Genomic DNA, 20449 nt, shown 5'->3' with positions numbered 1-20449 from the left:
TATTATGGAAAACAAAAGTTGTCTTGTCTTCAGTTGGATCTTGCTGTCAGTTACTTAAAGGCTGTTGAAGCATGAAGGTGGTGCTCTTCACTGCTTCACCATTGTTTTGAAATCTTAGCGCTGGGTGCAAAGGCTCAGAGGCGGCAGGTCTGTGCCTCTTTGGAGCCCCAATCCCAAAGACCACTGACCAAGTCAAAAACCAAGGAATCAGTAATGTTGCTGACCTGAATTTGTGTCCACACATCAGCAGCATCACCAAAATAACCTTCCATCCTCTCTGGAATATCTCACAAATTCAGAGCTCTCTATCCCAGTCAGATTCAGAAAACATGTCCATGCCTTTGTCACCAACACACTATATTACTGTAACACCCCGTTTACTGGTTTTCCTGTGAACGCTCTTCACCAGATGATTCAAAATACAGCCATCAGCAAATTTGATCATATGACTCCGATTCTCAGACATCTCCACTGGCTACGTGTTGATTACAGAGTTGATTTTAAGATTTGGTCCTGGTCCATAAAGGACTTATTGATCTGAATGTATTTCTGACATGCTTCCAGTTTATCAACCCAGCAGATCCCTCAGGTCACATGACAGACATTTTTGTTTAATTTAGCTTTTAATTAACATGTTGTCTGCCTATGTCTTTGTTATAACCAGTGTGCGAAATACAGGCGACCTCAGGGGGTCTTGGACCACCTAATTAACATTTGTATCTATTCTGTAAAATGTATTTTCATGTTTTAATGTTGAAAGGTGAGATGTAGTCTGTACTGGTGCTGCTGCACCTACTGGCATGCATAATGGTGCCGGTTGTAGTTCAATCAATTATTAATGATTTACTCAAACAATACAGTTAATACAGGAAAAATAATACATTCTGAACTCTGAGATTCTGCTCTTTCTGTCCATATTTGAAAACCCTCATTTATATCCTCAGAATACAGATCTGAGGCTCTATGGGATCTGAAATGCGTACTTTCATTGCATGTGACCTTCCTAATAAGTGCTCAATCTTCTTGGAGCTTTAAAACCGGATACATACAGCACTTTCTCTCTCTCCCTCTTGTGTCTCTCTGATGAATTTAATCAATAATCAATAATGAGGGATGCACTAATAACAACATCTGATAGAAAAGGAGGAAGGGGGGATGAGCAGCAAGTGCAGGGAGTGGAGTGAGGAGGGAGGAGGGGGAGGAAGACAGACAGAGGGAGGGAGGTTGAGAGAAATGAAGTACTGAGCGGAAGGTATGGTCGAACAGAAGAGCCAGCAGCTGCTGGTGCAGGAAATCCACATGCAAGGAAACAGTGGTGCAGAATCTGACCAAAACTCATCTTATTCACCTTTTTTAGTTGCAGAAAAATGAGCCTGCCTTTGCATAAAGACACAAATCTTTAAAACGTGAATGTCAGTAAGTGGAATTAAACTGACACAGATTCATTTGAGGATTATTGATTTTAGATGCATATTAGTGCTTTTATACATGGATAAAGATGGAGGATAGGAAATAGACAGATACTTTTGCATTCTCGTGTTAAAATTTTGCATTATCAAATGAAAATTTGGTGGTATCTCACCAGCAGCAATAATAAGATTTCCAGCCTGAATCCTTCAGAATTATACAGCACCTCTCAAGAGACAATACAAAGAGCTTCACAATAAAAAAAATGACATGAAATTCAGACGTAAGTGGAGTAAAAACAACATACATAGAAATAAATAAAAATTCAACACAGGCAAGTCTAAACAGGCAGGTTTTCACAGTGTCACAGTGTGTTAAATCATCACCCACACAAATTTTGACTGACTTAGAGACTTAAAATATAGCAAATAGATTGAAGAAATTATGTATTAAAATAGCCCTCATAAACCAATACTTTATCCTTGCAAAAAAACTGGATGTGGTCTTTTTTTCTCCTTCCTTGTAAAATGTGTTTGCCCTCCAGGGATCCGTACTTTTCTGATATTACGTTTTGACATTAGCTGATTTGGAGGTCATAGTTTATCCACCTTATATCCCTGCTTATGTCTCTGAAAAAAAAGGCAACTTTTCAGAAATATTTTATATGACTTAAACAACCCTATTTAAAAAGAAAGTTTGTGTATGAAAAAGACAAAAGGCCATTTGAAAGTTTCTCTTTCTTCACACCTGCACACCTTCGCTTTCTCTCTGCCGTGTACCTTCCAGCCCTCCACCCACCACCACCATCATCACCATCCACTCCTCCTCCTCCTCTTCCTCTGCCATTTCATTTCTGCAGGCAGAGGGAACTGAGGCAGGACATCAGACTTAGCTCCCAATTCTCCTCCACTCCATTGCTCTAATGCAATTAACTCCACTGGTGGGAATAGAAGAGGAGAGCTGGAGAAATTCCTGATTAATTCAATCAAATAGGTCCATGCTCTGCAAGTGTGTGTGTGTGAGTGTGTGTGCCCAGACCAGTGTCAAAACTGCTATAATAATGTTCTTTAAGGCGCACACACACACACACACACACACACACACACACACACAGTCCTCCTCCTCTGCCTCAGGCTGCAAATGAAACTTTTCATGGTTGATCATATTAGCGGGCAGATATTTTTCTAAGGAGAGAGAAGTGCTGGACAGTCCACTCTGCTTCACAAACTAAGGAGCTTTTCAAATGGACAAGGTGCCTCTGTTAGTTAAGTAGACTGTAATGTTTAATGGATTCGCTCCAGGAGTCCAACTGTAGCTGCGTTTATACGGAGCTTTTTACTCCACTAATGACCAGAGGGACAGCTCAATCAGAATAAAAGTGCCTTATATAAAGTTGTAAGCCTTCTGATTTCAAGTCCGAACAAATGCATTGCGTTTCCTGTGGCTGCTTCACAATAAAAGCCACCCCGTCTTCGTTTTTAATGTGAAGCAGCAGCAGCAGCAGCAGCAGCAGCGGTGTGAAGTGTTCGGTTTGCATCAGCAATGATAATGATAGTAATAATACAGCTGTGAGTGTGAGTCTGATATCAATGAGAAAAAATGAATAACACTTAACGCTGGCTCATATGCTGCATTGTTTCCTGGGAATCCCTCGTGTGTAGGTAGATCACTTGAATTCAGCGTGGGAATGGTGGACTAACACTAACAATGAAAACTACTATATAGAGAGGTCATTTCTGAATGTAAATAGGCTATTACTATTATCAACAATTAATAGTAATAAAACAGGATTTGCTTTCATGAAAATCTTGTTGTTATAACTGTAACCACTCTATTATATGTTGTATATGTTATATTATATAACCACTATTATATGCTGTGAGATTCTGCACAAAAAGAGGTGCTGTGGGTGACTCTTCTTTATTCCATTAAATAACTGCATATCAGTGTACTTTGACTGACCTGTCAGTAGAAAACACAGCAACAAACCAGTATTAGTGGCCAGCAGGTCCTGTTTATTAAGTTTTATGATATGAAATTAAGCATGTTTTTGCAATTGCATGGATTTTTCTCCCTTCAAATTAACTTGGATCAACTGATTTTATTGGATTATTTAAGAGAAATTTAATTTCCAAACCAAGCAGCTGCGTTTTGTACCATCAACAACCTTGATCAATTTTTATTGTCCAATCGGACAGAAAGAGTTCATCAAGAGGCGATCAGTCATGTTTTAAATATTCTTTTTTTGTTTAATCAATGTCCTCAAGCCAAAAGCAATTGCATAATTACAGAATATGTTTTCAGTGAACCTCCCAATGTGTAGCCCCCTCAGCTGAAAAGAAATAAAAGAATGAATCATGAATACATGATATACACATACATTTATAAATAGATACAGCATGCTCCTTATTTTGCTTTCATTTAACAATCTAACAAACACAATTCAACCATTGCATCCATCTCTTTCACACAAAGGTTACCTCTCAGTTTATATGTTGTTTTATCATTTCTCTCCATCTTGTTGCAGCCTTGTTGCAGTTGCTCTTACTGCTCTTAAGATACAGTCGTCCCTTTTGTCCACCGTTTCTCTCTCTATTTATATAAAAGAATGAGAATGTGAAATACAAGTATGTCAAATAAACCAAAACCAAAGAAATGCAAAGGCCACAAATCAGAAGCGGTTGCTTTCATCTTGCTTTGGCACGTCTAATCCTGACCCAGTCTCTCTCTGAAAAACACAGTGGTCTACTTCTGTCTCCATTTATTTTTGCTCTACTGTTCCCAATAGTTTTTACTTGACTCTCCCAAAAAAGTCTTAAAATGCTTAAAGGTCCTGCACAGTGGGGGATTTTACAGCAGCCACCCACCTGCTGTGTTTCGGTGGAGGTGGCTGTCGAATGAGTCGGCTTCGGATTATATACATCACACAGGGGACACTAAGGCTTTCCATCCTGCAGCTCCACTGTATCCTCGGCCCTGTCCCTTACATAATATTCACACTACGCTGTCACGCCATGTTACTGCCTACTGCCTGTCAGAGTAGTGAAAAATAATGACTGCGCTGATGTGTGGTAAGTGTGTGTTGGCGCTCCAGCTGAAGTTTTGTTTTGGTCCAAGGACACAATTCTGTGCTGTCCACAAGAATGAAGAGAAGTCGGTTGATTGGTTACGCAGTTCATTACAACACATACATATGCATACACAAAGACACACTCACAAAAACACACAACCCTTCAAGGTCACAGCCGAAGTGAATGTTTCTTTTAGACACTTTTTTTGCACACAATGTCCCTCTGAAACCAAATGAACCCTATTAAACATAACAACCCAAACAATGTATGAAGTTATTCAAACGTGCGTATGTGTGGAATAATAACGGGGGGGAGGGGGGGGGGGTTGCCTTGTGTGTGTGCGTCCCTTTTGTGAACAAGAATATTGGACCGGCATTTAATCATCATGCAAAGTTTCATATTGACAGATGATGAGATGGAGAGCCAGCCCACCCTCAGAGAGTGTTTCATGAGACTTTCAAAGAGGATTTTTGAAAGCAGGCAGAGATACAACGACGCAGCAAAAGATACAGATTTCAAAGAAGCTCTGATAATATTTTACACAGCAAACACGCTCTGATCAGTTTTTGTTTGAGAAGCCAGAAAACTGCTTCCATTCCCTCTGAGGATTGTTTACTTCATTGCCAACATTTGAAAACACAACAGTCTAGTTGACCATCACCAAGCTTTTAACGTCCTCCTATGCTATAAAGTGTCCACATTGACCTGAAACTGTTTCTAATCAATTAATAAACAGATTATTAATTGGGTGTATTGCTTCACCTGCACGTTGGTGTTAGTAGTCCGAGTCACCCATTTCTGCTGTGACTTAACTTAAAGCTCAAGTAAATCCCAAAAACTAAATTTGACAGCTGTAAACACGGATGTAATAAACAAAAGACGAGGTGTTGAACACCACATTGACATATCACCATAAAACGTTGTTGCAGCTAACGTGTTAGCAAACAGTTGGTTATTTTATATATTTGTATGCTCAGCAGATAGGAGAATTATTATCATTCATTTGACTGATGAATGTAAGTCTGATATTCACTCTCGTTTTAGCTCTGTTTTGGTCCTCACCAGCTGCTGAGGGAAATATCTGGCTCTTTTGCTAGTTGCTATTATATGCTGGACATGTAGTGCGACATGAAGAGATTTATCAGAGATGTTTCTTTGAAAACAGCTGACTGCTGCTCCAAACAAGGTTGATGAGGCTGAACCATAACAGTAAAGTTGTGGTCAAAAAACCAAAACAATGACCTGATATTAAAACTCGTGACTAGTGTTGGGGGGAACTGCAGTAATTCTCTGTGGGTTTGTGACTACAAGCAACCCCTTTCACACGACACATAGTCATGCGATCCATTATTAATATAAAACTCTTGATTAGAGCAGCATTAAACTGTGATAATTCAAACTCTGCTTTAGAGAGGAGAAACTTTAAAGCACAAACTAAACGCCTGGAAGCGTTTGTGCCTTCACACCTTTTTCAAGCTGTCAGACGCCACTAATTACGTCATCTGCAGACTTTGACTCATGATTTTTCCTCACCTTATGCACACTTCACATTTGCATAGTGAGTAATATATTTGAATATCTATACTGTACACGAGTAAAGTGGCTATACATCAGCCCCTGTAAGGTCCACCACAAGCACAAAAGTTATGTCAATGCAACGTTACACTCTGTTTCAGAATCACTGTCACCTCAGTAATGGTTTTATGTCGAATGTTCTGGGACATTTTCCTATTTCTCCCAATATTTGCATTTTTTCAATTGCTGAAAGGTAGAATGTAAAACTACAAATGGTTCTTTACAGCAAAGAACAAAACAAACGAATAGTCGATTTGCTCTAAAACATCTGAAAATATACCAATAACTTATTGAGATTCACACTGAATCAGACGAAGAAGAGAAGGGATTCACATTTCTAGCTGATATCACCACCGTCGAGCCTCACAGAGTCTGCAGGGCAATGGGCACAAAGCAGATTATTTTAAAGATGCAGAACTGTGCATAATGTATAACTAAGCTCACTGCACTGAAAAGCTGAGGAGCTGAGAGGACTGCCTCGCTCACTCTCTCACTCTCATTTTATTTGCACCATATTAAATCTCTAAATTATGCAAATGCTTGCATGCTCATATGTGCATGCGTAGACACGCTGACAAAGGCACTCTTCTACGCATGTGCGCCAAGTCAGCAAAGTCACCGAGACTTGAAAGACAGAGGCAAAGATGTGTTATTTAGTTTTCCAATGAATTTATTTATGGGAGGGTTGTTTTGATGGAGTTTGGGTTTCGCCTCTCACGGGTTGATGTGCTTTTGATGGCGCAGGGCGACATTCTGGGGTATTTACATTTTGCTGGTGTGTGAAGAAGAGGTGAAGAGAGGAAAGAAAGTAGAGGTGAAGAGGAGAGGACAGAGGGGAAAGGAGAGACAAGCCGAGAGACAAAGAGAGGAGAGGAGGAGGAAGAAGGAAAGTGAAAAAAACAGAAGAGAGGATGGGAGGAGGAGAATACATGAAGAAGCTAAGAGATCAGCTGAGAGAGAAGGAGGGGACATCAGAGAGAGGACAGCTGTTGTTAGACAAACTATTTCACTTATGCAGATTAGCTTAGCATAAATACTGGAGGCTGGGGGAAACAGCTAGCAAAGATGGCTCTGTTTGAAGTTCAAAAATAAGCCTACCGGCCAGTGATTAAAGGAATAGTTTGACGATTTGGGAAATACACTTATTCATTTTCTTACTGAGTGCTCGGTGAGAAGATCGATACCACTCTCATGTCTGTCACTCTTAGCCTAGCATAACTTCTGGAGGCAGGGGGCAACTAGCTAGCCTGGCTCTGTCCAAAGTGCAAAAACTACCAACACCTCTAAAGCTATAGTTTGACATTTTGGGAAAAAAGCTTATTGGCTTATCAGCCATTCTCATGCCTGTGTGTTAAATTCAGAGCCGGAGCCAGGAGGTGATTAGCTTAGCTTAGCATAGACGGAGGAAGCAGGAGGAATTAGTTAATTAACATGTTGTATCTCACACAGACACTCTGTGATTTTAGGGTAAGGAATAACGAACTGTCTGTGCTGTCCTTCTGTGTATCGAATCTGGCTACGATGCAGGTAACATACATACATAACATACATGATACATGTACAGTTACTTCAGACAGAGACTTCTCACCTCTTTCCAGTCTTTATGCTAAGCTAAACATTAACACGTACTGACTCCAGGTATGTACTTAACGCCCAGACATTAAATTCACATCAATAATCTAAATCTTGGAAAGAATTTTACCAAAATGTTGAACTGTTGCTTTCAATAAGAAGTTGCTCCTTGGCCACAATGTTCCTACATTTTATTAAGTAATTAAGTTTTAATTTAAATGTATTTTCTGTGAATGAATTCACCCTGCCTTGACCCTAATATTTTCATTATTATGGGTTTGAAATGCAGTTGCAGAGGCGTTTTCATCATGCTATTCAAATACAAAGTATCATTATACAAAGCTGAAAATGCTGAATCCTTGACATCTTGCATCAGCACAAAGTACCAGCTATTAACCTTCAGTGTAAACATTGGTATCAGCCCTCGAAAACCCATAGGTGGAAAAGAGAGAAGAACCAAAGAGGGAGAGAGAAAAAAGACGGGGAATAAAAGAGGTGAAAGAGAAAGAAATGAAGAGACAAAAGGACGGGTAGGAATAAGGAGAAATGACGACGTGAAAAGAGGAGAGAAAAGAAGGAGAAGGCGAGAAGACGAGCAGTTGTTGAGGAGCAATATCAGGCATGGATGCTTTTTAAGACAGCGAGACTGCACCAATCAGAGCGTTGCAACAAATAAAAATTGCCCATTCAGTACACACACACAGTCCTTTATATCATTGCAGTATGAATATCAATGCCTCTGTCAACCTCTGGGTTTAAGCTGGGCTTTATGTGGAACAGATCTGTTGTTTGTGTTGTCTATACTCCATTTGTTGTTGCATTAGATATAAATCTCTGTGCAGATTTGCCCTTGTATTGCATCTTCGCGGTAATACAACGTTACCACCGTGTCTCAAAGTTCTGATCTCATGCTTTGTTTGGACTGAAACGCACTCTAAATCCCTGTCTTTTTCCCCAGCTGGTGTCTGCAAAGTTCACAGCTCCTGAGGATGAGCAATTTGTTTCTCTTGGTGTTATAAAAGTCTCTGACCACAGTTGTTCTTTCTACTTAGGTTTTTCAATAAGAGCCACGGGGGGCTCTGTTTGTTTCTTCATTTGTTTGTGTGCAACACTGTTTACTGTGTGCTGTGTTTAGTGGTGTTAAAGATCTTTCAGACGTGCTGATTCTATTCAGGTATACCACCACTAATTCTTCTGCCTTAGCACCTAAGGGATAGGTTTAGATTTATCTTACTGTTAGTACAATATTCACATGCTGTATGGACATTGAAAGGAGTTATTGGTCTAGTGCAACTGCTCTGTAAAATGTTTGTTTCAGACCAAAAGTACAAGAGCGAATAGTTAGTGCGAGGTAGAAAGCAAAAGTAGGAGTAGTACATAATCCAACAACGCAGCTAAATTGTATGCTACAGGCTACATCAGAATGTAAACAATCACAACTTTATTTTTCTAACCTGGTATCCGTGCCCTTTTGGGATCAGAGAGTAACAACATTTTCACCACCATTTTCTCTTCGTGGTAGGGATCATGGAGGTCAAGGTTTGGTTAAATTTTGAATCAGCCCAGTTCTCACAGATACGACTGCCACACGTGCCTGAGAGAAATACTGGTCTCGCTCTGCACAGTGTCAAACAGTTCTCGTACCCTGCAAATATATGTTCTAGCCTTTCGATGGAAGCTAATATGAGGCTTCAGCCGTCTGAGTTAGCCAAATCAAGTAGCTAACAGTCCTGGTGTCACGTAAATGGTGTTTACTGCTGTCGTGTCCCAGCAGCACACCTACATGTGACAACCAGGATAAATCCAAAGCAAGGAAACGCAGAAGATGCTCATTTAAAACACCTGTGCACTTGTTTTCGAGCTTTAGTGCAGTGAATATTAAATCTCATATCTTCTTTATACGTTTATATTCCAGTGGTGCTTTTCTGCAGTGAAGCGATTAGTCAATTATACGATTGACTTAAATCAACAACATTTTTTGATGATTGTTTAACCGTTAAAGTTCAAGCAAAACTACCAAAACATTTGATTGTAGCTTCTCGTTCGTGAGGATTTGTTATTTTGTCTGGTTTTATATTAATTGAACACCTTTGACCTCTCAGACAAGACAAACAATCAACTTGAAGACGTCAACTTTAGAGCTGTAACTGAAAATTAAGCAACTATGTTGATAATCAATTTTTGTCGTTTTTCAGACAAAACATTTCAAACACTCTTGTTCCAGATTGTTGTATTATGTATTATTATATTGTATTATGTGACAGTTAACTGTTAGTTGGACAACACAAGCTATTTAAAGACATCATCCTGGACTTTAGATGTTTGTAACGGGCAATTTTTACTGTTTTCTGACATTTTTTAGACCAAACGATTTATCAATTAAATGAAAAAATCACTGGCAGAATAATCGATAATGATAATATAACTTTGGGCTTTTTAGTGAAAGCCATTTTCTCTATTTTCTCACCTTTTATACACTAAATGAATAATCAATTGATAAAAAAAAACTTACATATTAAAGGATAATGAAAATAATAATTAGTTTCAGCTCTGCTTCATTTCTTCATGAAACCTCAAGGTGCTCTCCCTCTCCTTGTCTTTCCTCTCAGTTTGTTGTTATGTATTCTGCCTCTTTTCTTTCTCGTCTGTCTCTTTGTCTCTGCCTTTGTTTGTTTCCCTTCCCCTCTCTAATAGATATTGTATCTGTATGTGTTGCAGGATCACTCTGAATGGGATGAAGGTGTCCAGGCCAGACGTTCGCATCGGCCGCTACAGAATGATTAAACATGAGAGAGACAAACACAACGAGCCCAACCCACAGAGGTACTGCATCATTGTCCAAACTCGTTCCCCGGCTTTACATTCAGATCGATCGCGCTGCTTTTGTCTCATCGCTACGCAGTTCAGATGTTTCTTTACAACTTTTTCATCTCTATCTGAGAGAATTATGATCATGTGGCTCTGCAAAGGGCACGCTATCAATAACATGTCCTTATAATTAGTGTTAGCTACAGAGCTGTACACTGAAACATGAGCAACACAGGCGGCATAAGGCCAGCAGTGAGAGGTAATATCAGTTTATCACGATTCCTCTCTCCTTTGCCGTCCACATTATCTGCTTTCATTCTGTCCAGTTCCGCTGGAATTACATGTTAAAGATATTTTAACCTTTAACCAGTGATGGTTAAATGAGAAGTCTTGCCATTTCTTTTTAGCAATTTCTCCTTTCACACTCACATTCACACCGAAGAGCTGTTTTATTCTATTCATCCACTTTGTAGAGGAAGCAACATGTTGACAGCCTGAGTCTTGAGGTTTTGGGGGGTAGATGTTACTAGCTGAGAGAAATCTGGGTTTACAAGCGATAACTGGAATGTTTCATTTAATAATAACTCACTGTGAAAGAGGTAATGAGGGTGATTTCTCCTTATTGTACTTGAGGGCAGTCAGTCCTAATGCTGAGGGATGAAAGAACAGTATATACAGTGCATCCGGAAAGTATTCACGGCGCTTCACTTTTTCCACATTTTGTTATGTTACACCCTTATTCCAAAATGGATTAAATTATTTTTTTTCCTCAAAATTCTACACACAACACCCCATAATGACAATGTGAAAAAAGTTTTTTTGAAATTTTTGCAAATTTATTAAAAATAAAAAACTAAGAAATCACATGTACATAAGTATTCACAGCCTTTGCCATGAAGCTCAAAATTGAGCTCAGGTGCATCCTGTTTCCACTGATCATCCTTGAGATGTTTCTGCAGCTTAATTGGAGTCCACCTGTGGTAAATTCAGTTGATTGGACATGATTTGGAAAGGCACACACCTGTCTATATAAGGTCCCACAGTTGACAGTGCATGTCAGAGCACAAACCAAGCATGAAGTCAAAGGAATTGTCTGTAGACCTCCGAGACAGGATTGTCTCGAGGCACAAATCTGGGGAAGGTTACAGAAAAATTTCTGCTGCTTTGAAGGTCCCAATGAGCACAGTGGCCTCCATCATCCGTAAGTGGAAGAAGTTCGGAACCACCAGGACTCTTCCTAGAGCTGGCCGGCCATCTAAACTGAGTAATCGGGGGAGAAGGGCCTTAGTCAGGGAGGTGACCAAGAACCCGATGGTCACTCTGTCAGAGCTCCAGAGTTCCTCTGTGGAGAGAGGAGAACCTTCCAGAAGGACAACCATCTCTGCAGCAATCCACCAATCAGGCCTGTATGGTAGAGTGGCCAGACGGAAGCCACTCCTTAGTAAAAGGCACATAGCAGCCCGCCTGGAGTTTGCCAAAAGGCACCTGAAGGACTCTCAGACCATGAGAAACAAAATTCTCTGGTCTGATGAGACAAAAATTGAACTCTTTGGTGTGAATGCCAGGCGTCACGTTTGGAGGAAACCAGGCACCGCTCATCACCAGGCCAATACCATCCCTACAGTGAAGCATGGTGGTGGCAGCATCATGCTGTGGGGATGTTTTTCAGCGGCAGGAACTGGGAGACTAGTCAGGATAGAGGGAAAGATGAATGCAGCAAAGTACAGAGACATCCTGGATGAAAACCTGCTCCAGAGCGCTCTTGACCTCAGACTGGGGCGACGGTTTATCTTTCAGCAGGACAACGACCCTAAGCACACAGCCAAGATATCAAAGGAGTGGCTTCAGGACAACTCTGTGAATGTCCTTGAGTGGCCCAGCCAGAGCCCAGACTTGAATCCGATTGAACATCTCTGGAGAGATCTGAAAATGGCTGTGCACCGACGCTTCCCATCCAACCTGATGGAGCTTGAGAGGTGCTGCAAAGAGGAATGGGTGAAACTGCCCAAAGATAGGTGTGCCAAGCTTGTGGCATCATATTCAAAAAGACTTGAGGCTGTAATTGCTGCCAAAGGTGCATCAACAAAGTATTGAGCAAAGGCTGTGAATACTTATGTACATGTGATTTCTCAGGTTTTTTATTTTTAATAAATTTGCAAAAATCTCAAAAAAACTTTTTTCACGTTGTCATTATGGGGTGTTGTGTGTAGAATTTTGAGGAAAAAAATGAATTTAATCCATTTTGGTATAAGGCTGCAACATAACAAAATGTGGAAAAAGTGAAGCGCTGTGAATACTTTCCGGATGCACTGTACTTAACTTTGTCATTTCACTTTTTAAAGTAACATAACACCCCCTGGAATTCTTGTTTTTGCTGACCTCCAGTGGTTTAACTTCTCATATTACTGCAGTGATGTACAGGTGTACTCCGGGACCCTGTGACATCACTCTCGGGTACAACAAAGCTCATTTTCTGACCACCACCCAACCACAACCATCAGTGGCGCTGGGTGCAGTCAGAAAGTGTTGCTTAGGTCAGTTAAATTGACCAACAATCTCTTTTTCTGTTCGCATCTCTCCAGTCACACTTTATCGTGAACAGGATACATGAAAGATGCATCACAAGTCTCTAAGGTTATACATTATTTAGATTTTTCATAATTTATTTATTCAGTTAACTGTTTAATATTTTCTCTAAATTTGAGTTCCTATGTGTAATTTTCTTCTCCACACTGCCAGGAATTTCAACATTTGGTGGAGAAATACTGAATCCTTTGTGTATTTAATATTTGTTTACATATATTGAGTCAGAAATACTGGAATATCCACCATGTGTAAGTTTTGAACAATGTTAACGCCTCACGTTGCTAAAACCCCCAAAATTACTGAGGGCCTCAGTGTCTTCAATGGTAGCGACAGCCTTAGATATAAATCTAACTACAAAAACAACGTCTACTATCACTGCTGCTGCTATTTATATAACCAAGACAAAGAAAAAACGGGAGCATAAAGCCGGAAAAAGAGCAGTAAAACTGGTGTTACAGTAAGTGAGATATTTTTTATGTTTGGGGAGTTACAGACCATGTTTCCTATAACTGTTGGAGCATTTCACTCATAACAGGGTGTTTAAATTTTAATGCAGGACGCCCCTTAAATGCATGAAGATATGTTAAATAAATGAAATACATGCATTTCAAAGTATTTATTCAAATTCAGTTCCTGCTAATGTGCAAGTCATCTTCGTCATTAGATGTGGGCTCACAGATGAAGATCGGGATTCATGTATGAAAGTATCAGATGACTGATATAAATACAAATAATGCTCTGAAGGCCGTGGCTTGGCCTTTCTGGTCACTGCAAGATTGGAAGATTTTAAAATGCCAAGGACAAAACATTTTCAATAAACCAAAAATTGCTTTTCAGAGATACAGCCCAGGGGCTTAAATTGCTCTTTTGGCTACACCCATTTAAATTGCTTTTCTGACAAATGTGTAAAAATGCTTCCCGTATAAATGTGTTATTTTATGGTTTGATGAATGAGACCCAATATGCAGAGATGAGCCCTTCTAGACACATTAATCACCAGGAGTGTAGCACCTCACATTAAGCTGCTTAAACGTGGATTATCACTGTTTATTCTCCTCTAAGAGCCCCTGTTTTCATGCGTGGATAGGCCGGCCAACGATGCCTCTCAACACAAAAATCGATAGCTGCTGCAGCTTGGGCAGAATGAAGATATAGCGAACTCTGCTCTCTCCTCTAATATTGCTCATGTGACATTATTATATCACAGCAGTTTTGACAGGACCACGTCAGGGTTCACAGTTGAGGCCTAGTGTAGTTGAGGCTCTTAAATTGGTTTATAAGAAGATTAGAAATGCAATGTTTGATTCACTGATACATAATATGTAGTATGTTTTAAAATATATGAGTCTACACTTGACAAGAATTTCTATTTTGCAAAACTGATTTTGGAAACCTCCAGAATTTTCTTGCTAACTTTACACTTTGTTAACGTTACACTTGTGAAGATTTGGTTTAAATTGTCGCTGAATCATTGAATTAAAAAAGAAATCCCTGCAGCTCCGCACACTCAGTACTTTTTGAATCCCCCATCTCAATTTTCAAAAGCAACCAAATCGTCCTTAATGGCTTTACATGATTGTGTTTATCGCTCTACATCTCATTCACCTGCCTGTGAACCCTTGTAGAGGCACATTCATTCAGTACGATACTTCTGACTGCTCATAACTAAAAGGATAGTGTAGTAAATGACCGCCTTGACACTTAAAATGCATTGTTCAGCTGTGCATGTATGATTTAAAGAGTTTGATCTCAACATTTTATATTTCTGAGCTTTTTAATGGATATTGGATATTGCAAGAAGCAGCCAGCGACTTATTTATCTGAAAAGATGATATTTAGTTTCTAAGAAGCTTGAACAGAGAAAATGTTGCTCACATCCTGGCCTTACATTCATACCTTTTTCTATTGACTGTCTTTTGATGTGATCACATATAGTGTGCTCTTCTCCGTGCTAACAGTTAAAGATAAAATCCACCCCCTCGCACAGGTGTGGGAGGAATGAAAATTAAAAGTGGAGCCTGTGACATCAACTGAAAAGAAATTACAGTTTGTGGAAAAAAAAAAAGAAGATGCAAAATGAGCTTGAAGAGAAAAAACCTTGCTCAGCTCCTGGTGTTACATTTATAAATCTTTAATTGACCTTTCAATAACCTATCAATTTGATATTCGTCCTTATTTGGTCAAAATGTACCTGTAGTGCACCCTTCTCCATGGTAACCAATAAAGATAAAATCCACCTCTTATACAGGTCTGGGAGCAAGACAAATTAGCCAAAAGTGGAACCTGCGACATCAACTGAAAACAAATTAAAGATTGTTTTTTGACCTGCAGCAAGCTCCTGCTCCTGACGTCAGACATCCATCTAGAAGAGGATTAACTTTAAAACTAACAATCTATACTGTAAAGTGGCAGCAATAACTTAAATGTGAAGATGTCTAAAATAACCGAGCCTGCATAACATGTCATCCATCATTGTTTCATGTGTGTGTGTGTCAGAGAGAGAGAAAGATTCAACGATACCTCAGTAATTGCCTGCTGAAATGACACCAATAGAGATGGGAGCCGGCTAGGTCAGACTAGTCTAGTTGCCTTCATCAAAATCAATAAATCAGCCACTAGACTGAAAGTGCGTGTGTGTGTGTGTGTGTCACTGCTTGATACTCAATTCCAGTTTTCCTTCTCCTCACGCTCGTCGCTCTGCCCTCTCTCTCTGGTCCGCGGATAAGACAATAAGAGGTGACACCAACGGGGACGCTGTTTATTTGGGGCCGATACATTATTCATAACTGTAGCGAGGGGGCAGAAAATAGCGGCCCATTAGTCGGCACAAACTTCATTTCTTACAGCCCTTCTGGACACTTGTTATAATGTCTCGGAAATTTCGGCTTAAAGGATCTTTTGAAAAGAAGTGGGACTTGGACTTAGATAACGTATGGCGCCTCAGAATAATCAGGAGGTTGTGAAAGGAGGAAAGGCCACCTCATGGCAGTATTCAGGCAGTGTGGGTGGAGGGCAGAGAAGTGCATACTACATACTAACATGCTCACAATGACAACGCTAACATGCTGATGTTTAGCAGGTGTAATGTTTACCATGTTCACCATCGTAGTTTAGCATGTTAGCATAGTCATTTTTGCTAATTAGCACTTAACACAAAGTACAGCTGAGGCTGATGGTGATGGTGATGAGTGTCATTAGTTTTGCAGATAATTGGTCAAACTACTGGACAAATTTAAAGTTTGGCCTGATGAAGACGGTAGAGGGGATCTCAGAAGTGATTAAAATTCATCCTGATGGGGACATGGTTGTCTGTACCAGATTTCATGACAGTCCATCCAGTAGTTCATCCAAAAACATTTCAGAGAGAGAGTGTTTAGATCTCGTCCAACACTTTTTTGAGTTTTTATAGAATTCACAGATTGTAGCTGAGTTGAGTTGGATTTCCAATTAGAAAAATGTCTTTAAGCACTTCCTTTTCCCAGAGGAACTCCGGATCTGTGTTTTGCCAAGATCATACTGTCACACTTATTTTGCCTTTGGAGATGATCACTGTGACAAATCAGGTGATCATGGAGTCATGTCTTTTTGCCATGACTTGCCAAGAGACATGGCTACAAGTTGGACCTTGACCTAAATTACCGTTTATGACTTTCACAACACTTTAAGTAACCAGTGAGGAGCGAGGGACAGACTTCACTGTTCCACCTTACAGTACTGACAAAAAATGTTTACATATAATCATCAGTTTTATGAATGAAAGTAAACCATAAATCATTCACTGTCACACTCACATCTACAACAACAACCTACAACGTCAATTTGTATTTTCAAAATACCTTAATAAAACCAGTTTTACCTCTCAGGCTGTGCACACAGAGATCTGTCACTCAATTACACAGATAAACTGAGCTTCTGTTTCCGCTCTTTGTCTTCAGCTGCAGGGTTGTCTTTCTGTTTAGATTCAGATTAATGATTGAACCTTTTGGGAGAGTTTATCTGGAGTACCTGCGTAATGTCCGGCGTTTACCAAGGGAAGCATTGTCTCGGCTGTTTGATGAATGTTTATCTCCTCTGCATTCACACACACACACACATTCACTCAAACATGCACACACACTTGCACAGGAGTCCATTCTCTCAGCCCTTTCGGGGATGCTGGTTAGGCATAGCAATGAGATATTGGGCCAGCGGAAGTGAGAAAGAGGCACATTCATCACCAGCCGCGAGTATCAGTTTGCATACACACACACACACACACACACACACACACACACTTTGTCTAGCAAACGGCGCTTCATGCATTGCAAATGAATTAGTCGCTGAGTAACATTGCAGATACTGGGTTTGTGAGGTGTTTGTGTGTGTGTGTTTAGGTTGTTACGTGTGTTTACCTTGAACATGACTGTACGTTAACCGTCTTATTTAGAATCACTTTAAGGAATAGTTTGGGGCATTTGGGGAAATATTCACTTTCTCTCCAGAGAGTTAGATGAGAAGATTGATACCGTTCGCAGGTCTGTACGGTAAATAATGAAGCTACCATGAGCAGCTGCTTAGCTTAGCTTAGCATAAAGAATGGAAACGGTGGGGGGGGGGGCGCTGACCTGGCTCTGTCCACCAGTAACAAAACCCGCCGACCAGCTCCGCTAACTCTCCCTAATTAACACGTTCTATGTCATTTGTCTACAAAAACAACAATTCGCTGTTTTTTTACGAGTGGTTACATGTTGGATTATTCATTTGTTTCTCAGCAGAGACTCCAGGTTATTACTGGCCATGTTAAGAAATAGTCCTGTACGACTTGCAAGCTGAGGGTCCACTGCCTACGACTAGCCTTGCAACAAGTAGTCTTTAACATGATTAAACAAAAGCGGGGGGAAAAAAAGGGCAGATTGTCTTACCTTTGGACAGAGCCAGGCTAGCTGTTTACCCCTGTTTCCAGTTTTGTGTTAAGTTGAGCTAACCATCTGCTCATGGGAGCATCATATTTAGCATTCAGTTATGAGAATGGTATCTATCTCCTTAAATGAGGTAAGAAAGCGAATTTTCCCAAAATGCTGAATTATTCCTTTGAGACATTTTTCTACAAAGGGTCAAGTGGGCCAGCTCAAAATATATGACACCAGAACAAAATAACCCTCAGTAGCTGGCATAACGAGCTATTGTTGAGATCCTAAACCAGAAATGTTTTCCTGTGAGACCCTCAGCAGAATTAAAATAGAGCTTTACTTAGCCCAGTTAAGACTCAGCCTGGAAATCAGGCTAATGAATATGCAAGGGGGACTGTCTTTGTCTCGCCCTCTAACTCTCTCAAATAAAAGTAAGCTAAGTGAGACGAATAAATAGGTTTGAAATGAGGCACGCAGAAGCCTACAGATTAAGCGTACATGCATCTGATGTTCTCTGTATGTATGTAGGGATTAGTTTATTGCTTTTAATCTTCGCTGTTTGATAGATTCATCCAAAGATTTCTCCCAGTTCTCATTCACTTAATTTCTAATATCAGTATATCTTGCTCCCTCCATCTGTCACTCTCTTCCTCAGATATATATTTATCTCTCTGCCCATCTATCTTCCATTTTTCTCCCGCCAGCTTTTTTCTCCTCTCCTCTCCTTCCTTGCACACTTTCTTTTAAACTAATTTCCCTTGCTTTTAGATAGAAGTGCCAATCCTTGGTAGAAGTCAGAGAACACGTAATTCTATTTATATCTTATTGCGTTATATTGTTCAAGGGAAAGATGCTTGACAACATTTTTCCTGCTTCCATTCATGCCAATGAAGCTCTTTTTGATTTGATTTGAGAGAGACAGAAAGGAGAAAGCGATGCAGAGAGGGGAACGAGATCTTCTCTAGTCAGTTCTGACAAGGCTCTGTAGACTCAGTGGTCCATGTCGGACTGAAGTGTCAACTCCAGTTGTACGTCCAAGCATATCATTAAGAAGACGTCTTTTGTTGGAGTCCGTCACCGCTGTCTTTTGAAAAGTGAATGCGCACGTCTGGGTGTTTGCACACATCAGCTCTTTCTCTGTTCTCAGACAGGGAAAAAAAAGGCTTTTTTTAAGACAAGAGTGTTGTAAACATTGTGTTAGACACTCGCACACCGTGGCCTCATTTCCATCCTGACTGGCTGCAAAAACAGATACTACTACGAGGGTGACAGTAGAGTTTGTGGTTTTAATGCCAGAGGTTGCACCACAGACTGAAGTGAAGCGCAGCAGTAGCTCTGTGTAACTGTCTGACACACTGTGAATTATTTTCCCATCTTTAATACTAAAACCAGAGCAGATTCTGATGTAACTGTTGAATCACAGCCAATGGGGAAGGAGATTCCAGCATAATTCAAACGAACCGAGGCGGATGTGATGGATAATACCGTTGGCCGAGTCGCAGTGTGATGCAACAGCACCACCTGTTGGGCAAGATCTACACAGACGTGTGCTTCCTTTTAAGCAGTCCAACAGAACCGTTTCTTCTCTCTGCTTTCAGGTTATCGAAACAATTGTGCAATTACCTTATAGGGGGGTCTGTGGTTTTAAATGTGGATTTTGATATTAGCATTCATTCTGTAAATAGAGTTTTGGGTTTTGGGTTTGACGGTTATAAGTACAGCACTTAAATAATTCTACAATTATGTAATGACTTTTTCCATCCCTTATTACTTCCAATATTGTATTCACGTGATTTTGATTTCCTGATTTCCTGATTTCCCGATTGCTTCCTGCGTTGATTTAATCTCAAGTTTTGAGACGTGTTGTGTTTGTCTTCATACGAGAGAGTATCTTATGTATTTGGACTTCGGGATCTACGATTGTGAAGTCTGTTTCCATTGAAGGTCTGGCCATATTGTTTTTAATCAAATTTTCTTCACTGTCTCCCCATCTCCCTCCCACCTCTCTCTCTCTCTCTCTCTCTCTCTCTCTCTCTCTCTCTCTCTCTCTGTCTCTCTTTGTCTTTCACCCTCCAGATTTAATAAAATACAGAACACGAAGAACACGATGAAGAAGGACGGCATCAGCTCTCTGACCTACAGAGTGGTTCAGGTCAAGAGGTACCCTCTGTATACAAACATCTCCGTGGAGATCGGCAAACCACCGCCCCGGCCTTTTAAGGGCTAGAGAGAGACCGAGAGGAAGATGAGGGGAGTCGACGCACATTTACTGGAGGGAAAAAGACGAGAAGAAGAGAGCTTATAGGACAGAAATAAGGATAACACATATCTGGACAGATTCTGGACTGAAAGAGAGAGGAACAAGTCACAAGCACATCATGGTCTCGTTCTCCCTCTTTACCCCCTCTCTTTCTCTGTGTTTTTTATTTCAGCTTGCCATTTCTGTAACCAGGACTCAGGCTCTTTCCTCCTTCAACTTTTTCAAGCAGCCAATGGCTTACACCTCCTACCCTTACCATTCAGTGACTTCAGAATTAAAGA

General features: G+C 40.3%; 1 protein-coding gene across 1 annotated transcript in view; it reads left to right on the top strand.

The window, feature by feature from the left end:
• The window catches only part of b4galt2 (UDP-Gal:betaGlcNAc beta 1,4- galactosyltransferase, polypeptide 2), a 138033-nt gene extending 117898 nt beyond the window's left edge, over positions 1-20135 (top strand). Inside the window, exons 6-7 of the mRNA XM_070918768.1 lie at positions 10344-10448; positions 19985-20135. Coding sequence (XP_070774869.1) covers positions 10344-10448; positions 19985-20135 — 256 coding nt within the window. The remainder of the gene's footprint in view (positions 1-10343; positions 10449-19984) is intronic.
• The last annotated feature ends 314 nt before the right edge of the window (positions 20136-20449 follow it).

This window comes from Enoplosus armatus, chromosome 14, assembly GCF_043641665.1.
Source record: "Enoplosus armatus isolate fEnoArm2 chromosome 14, fEnoArm2.hap1, whole genome shotgun sequence".
In the NCBI taxonomy this organism is placed as follows: Eukaryota; Metazoa; Chordata; class Actinopteri; order Centrarchiformes; family Enoplosidae; genus Enoplosus; species Enoplosus armatus.
Note: the sequence above shows the minus strand (reverse complement) of the source record. Positions and strands in the feature narration are given on the sequence as shown.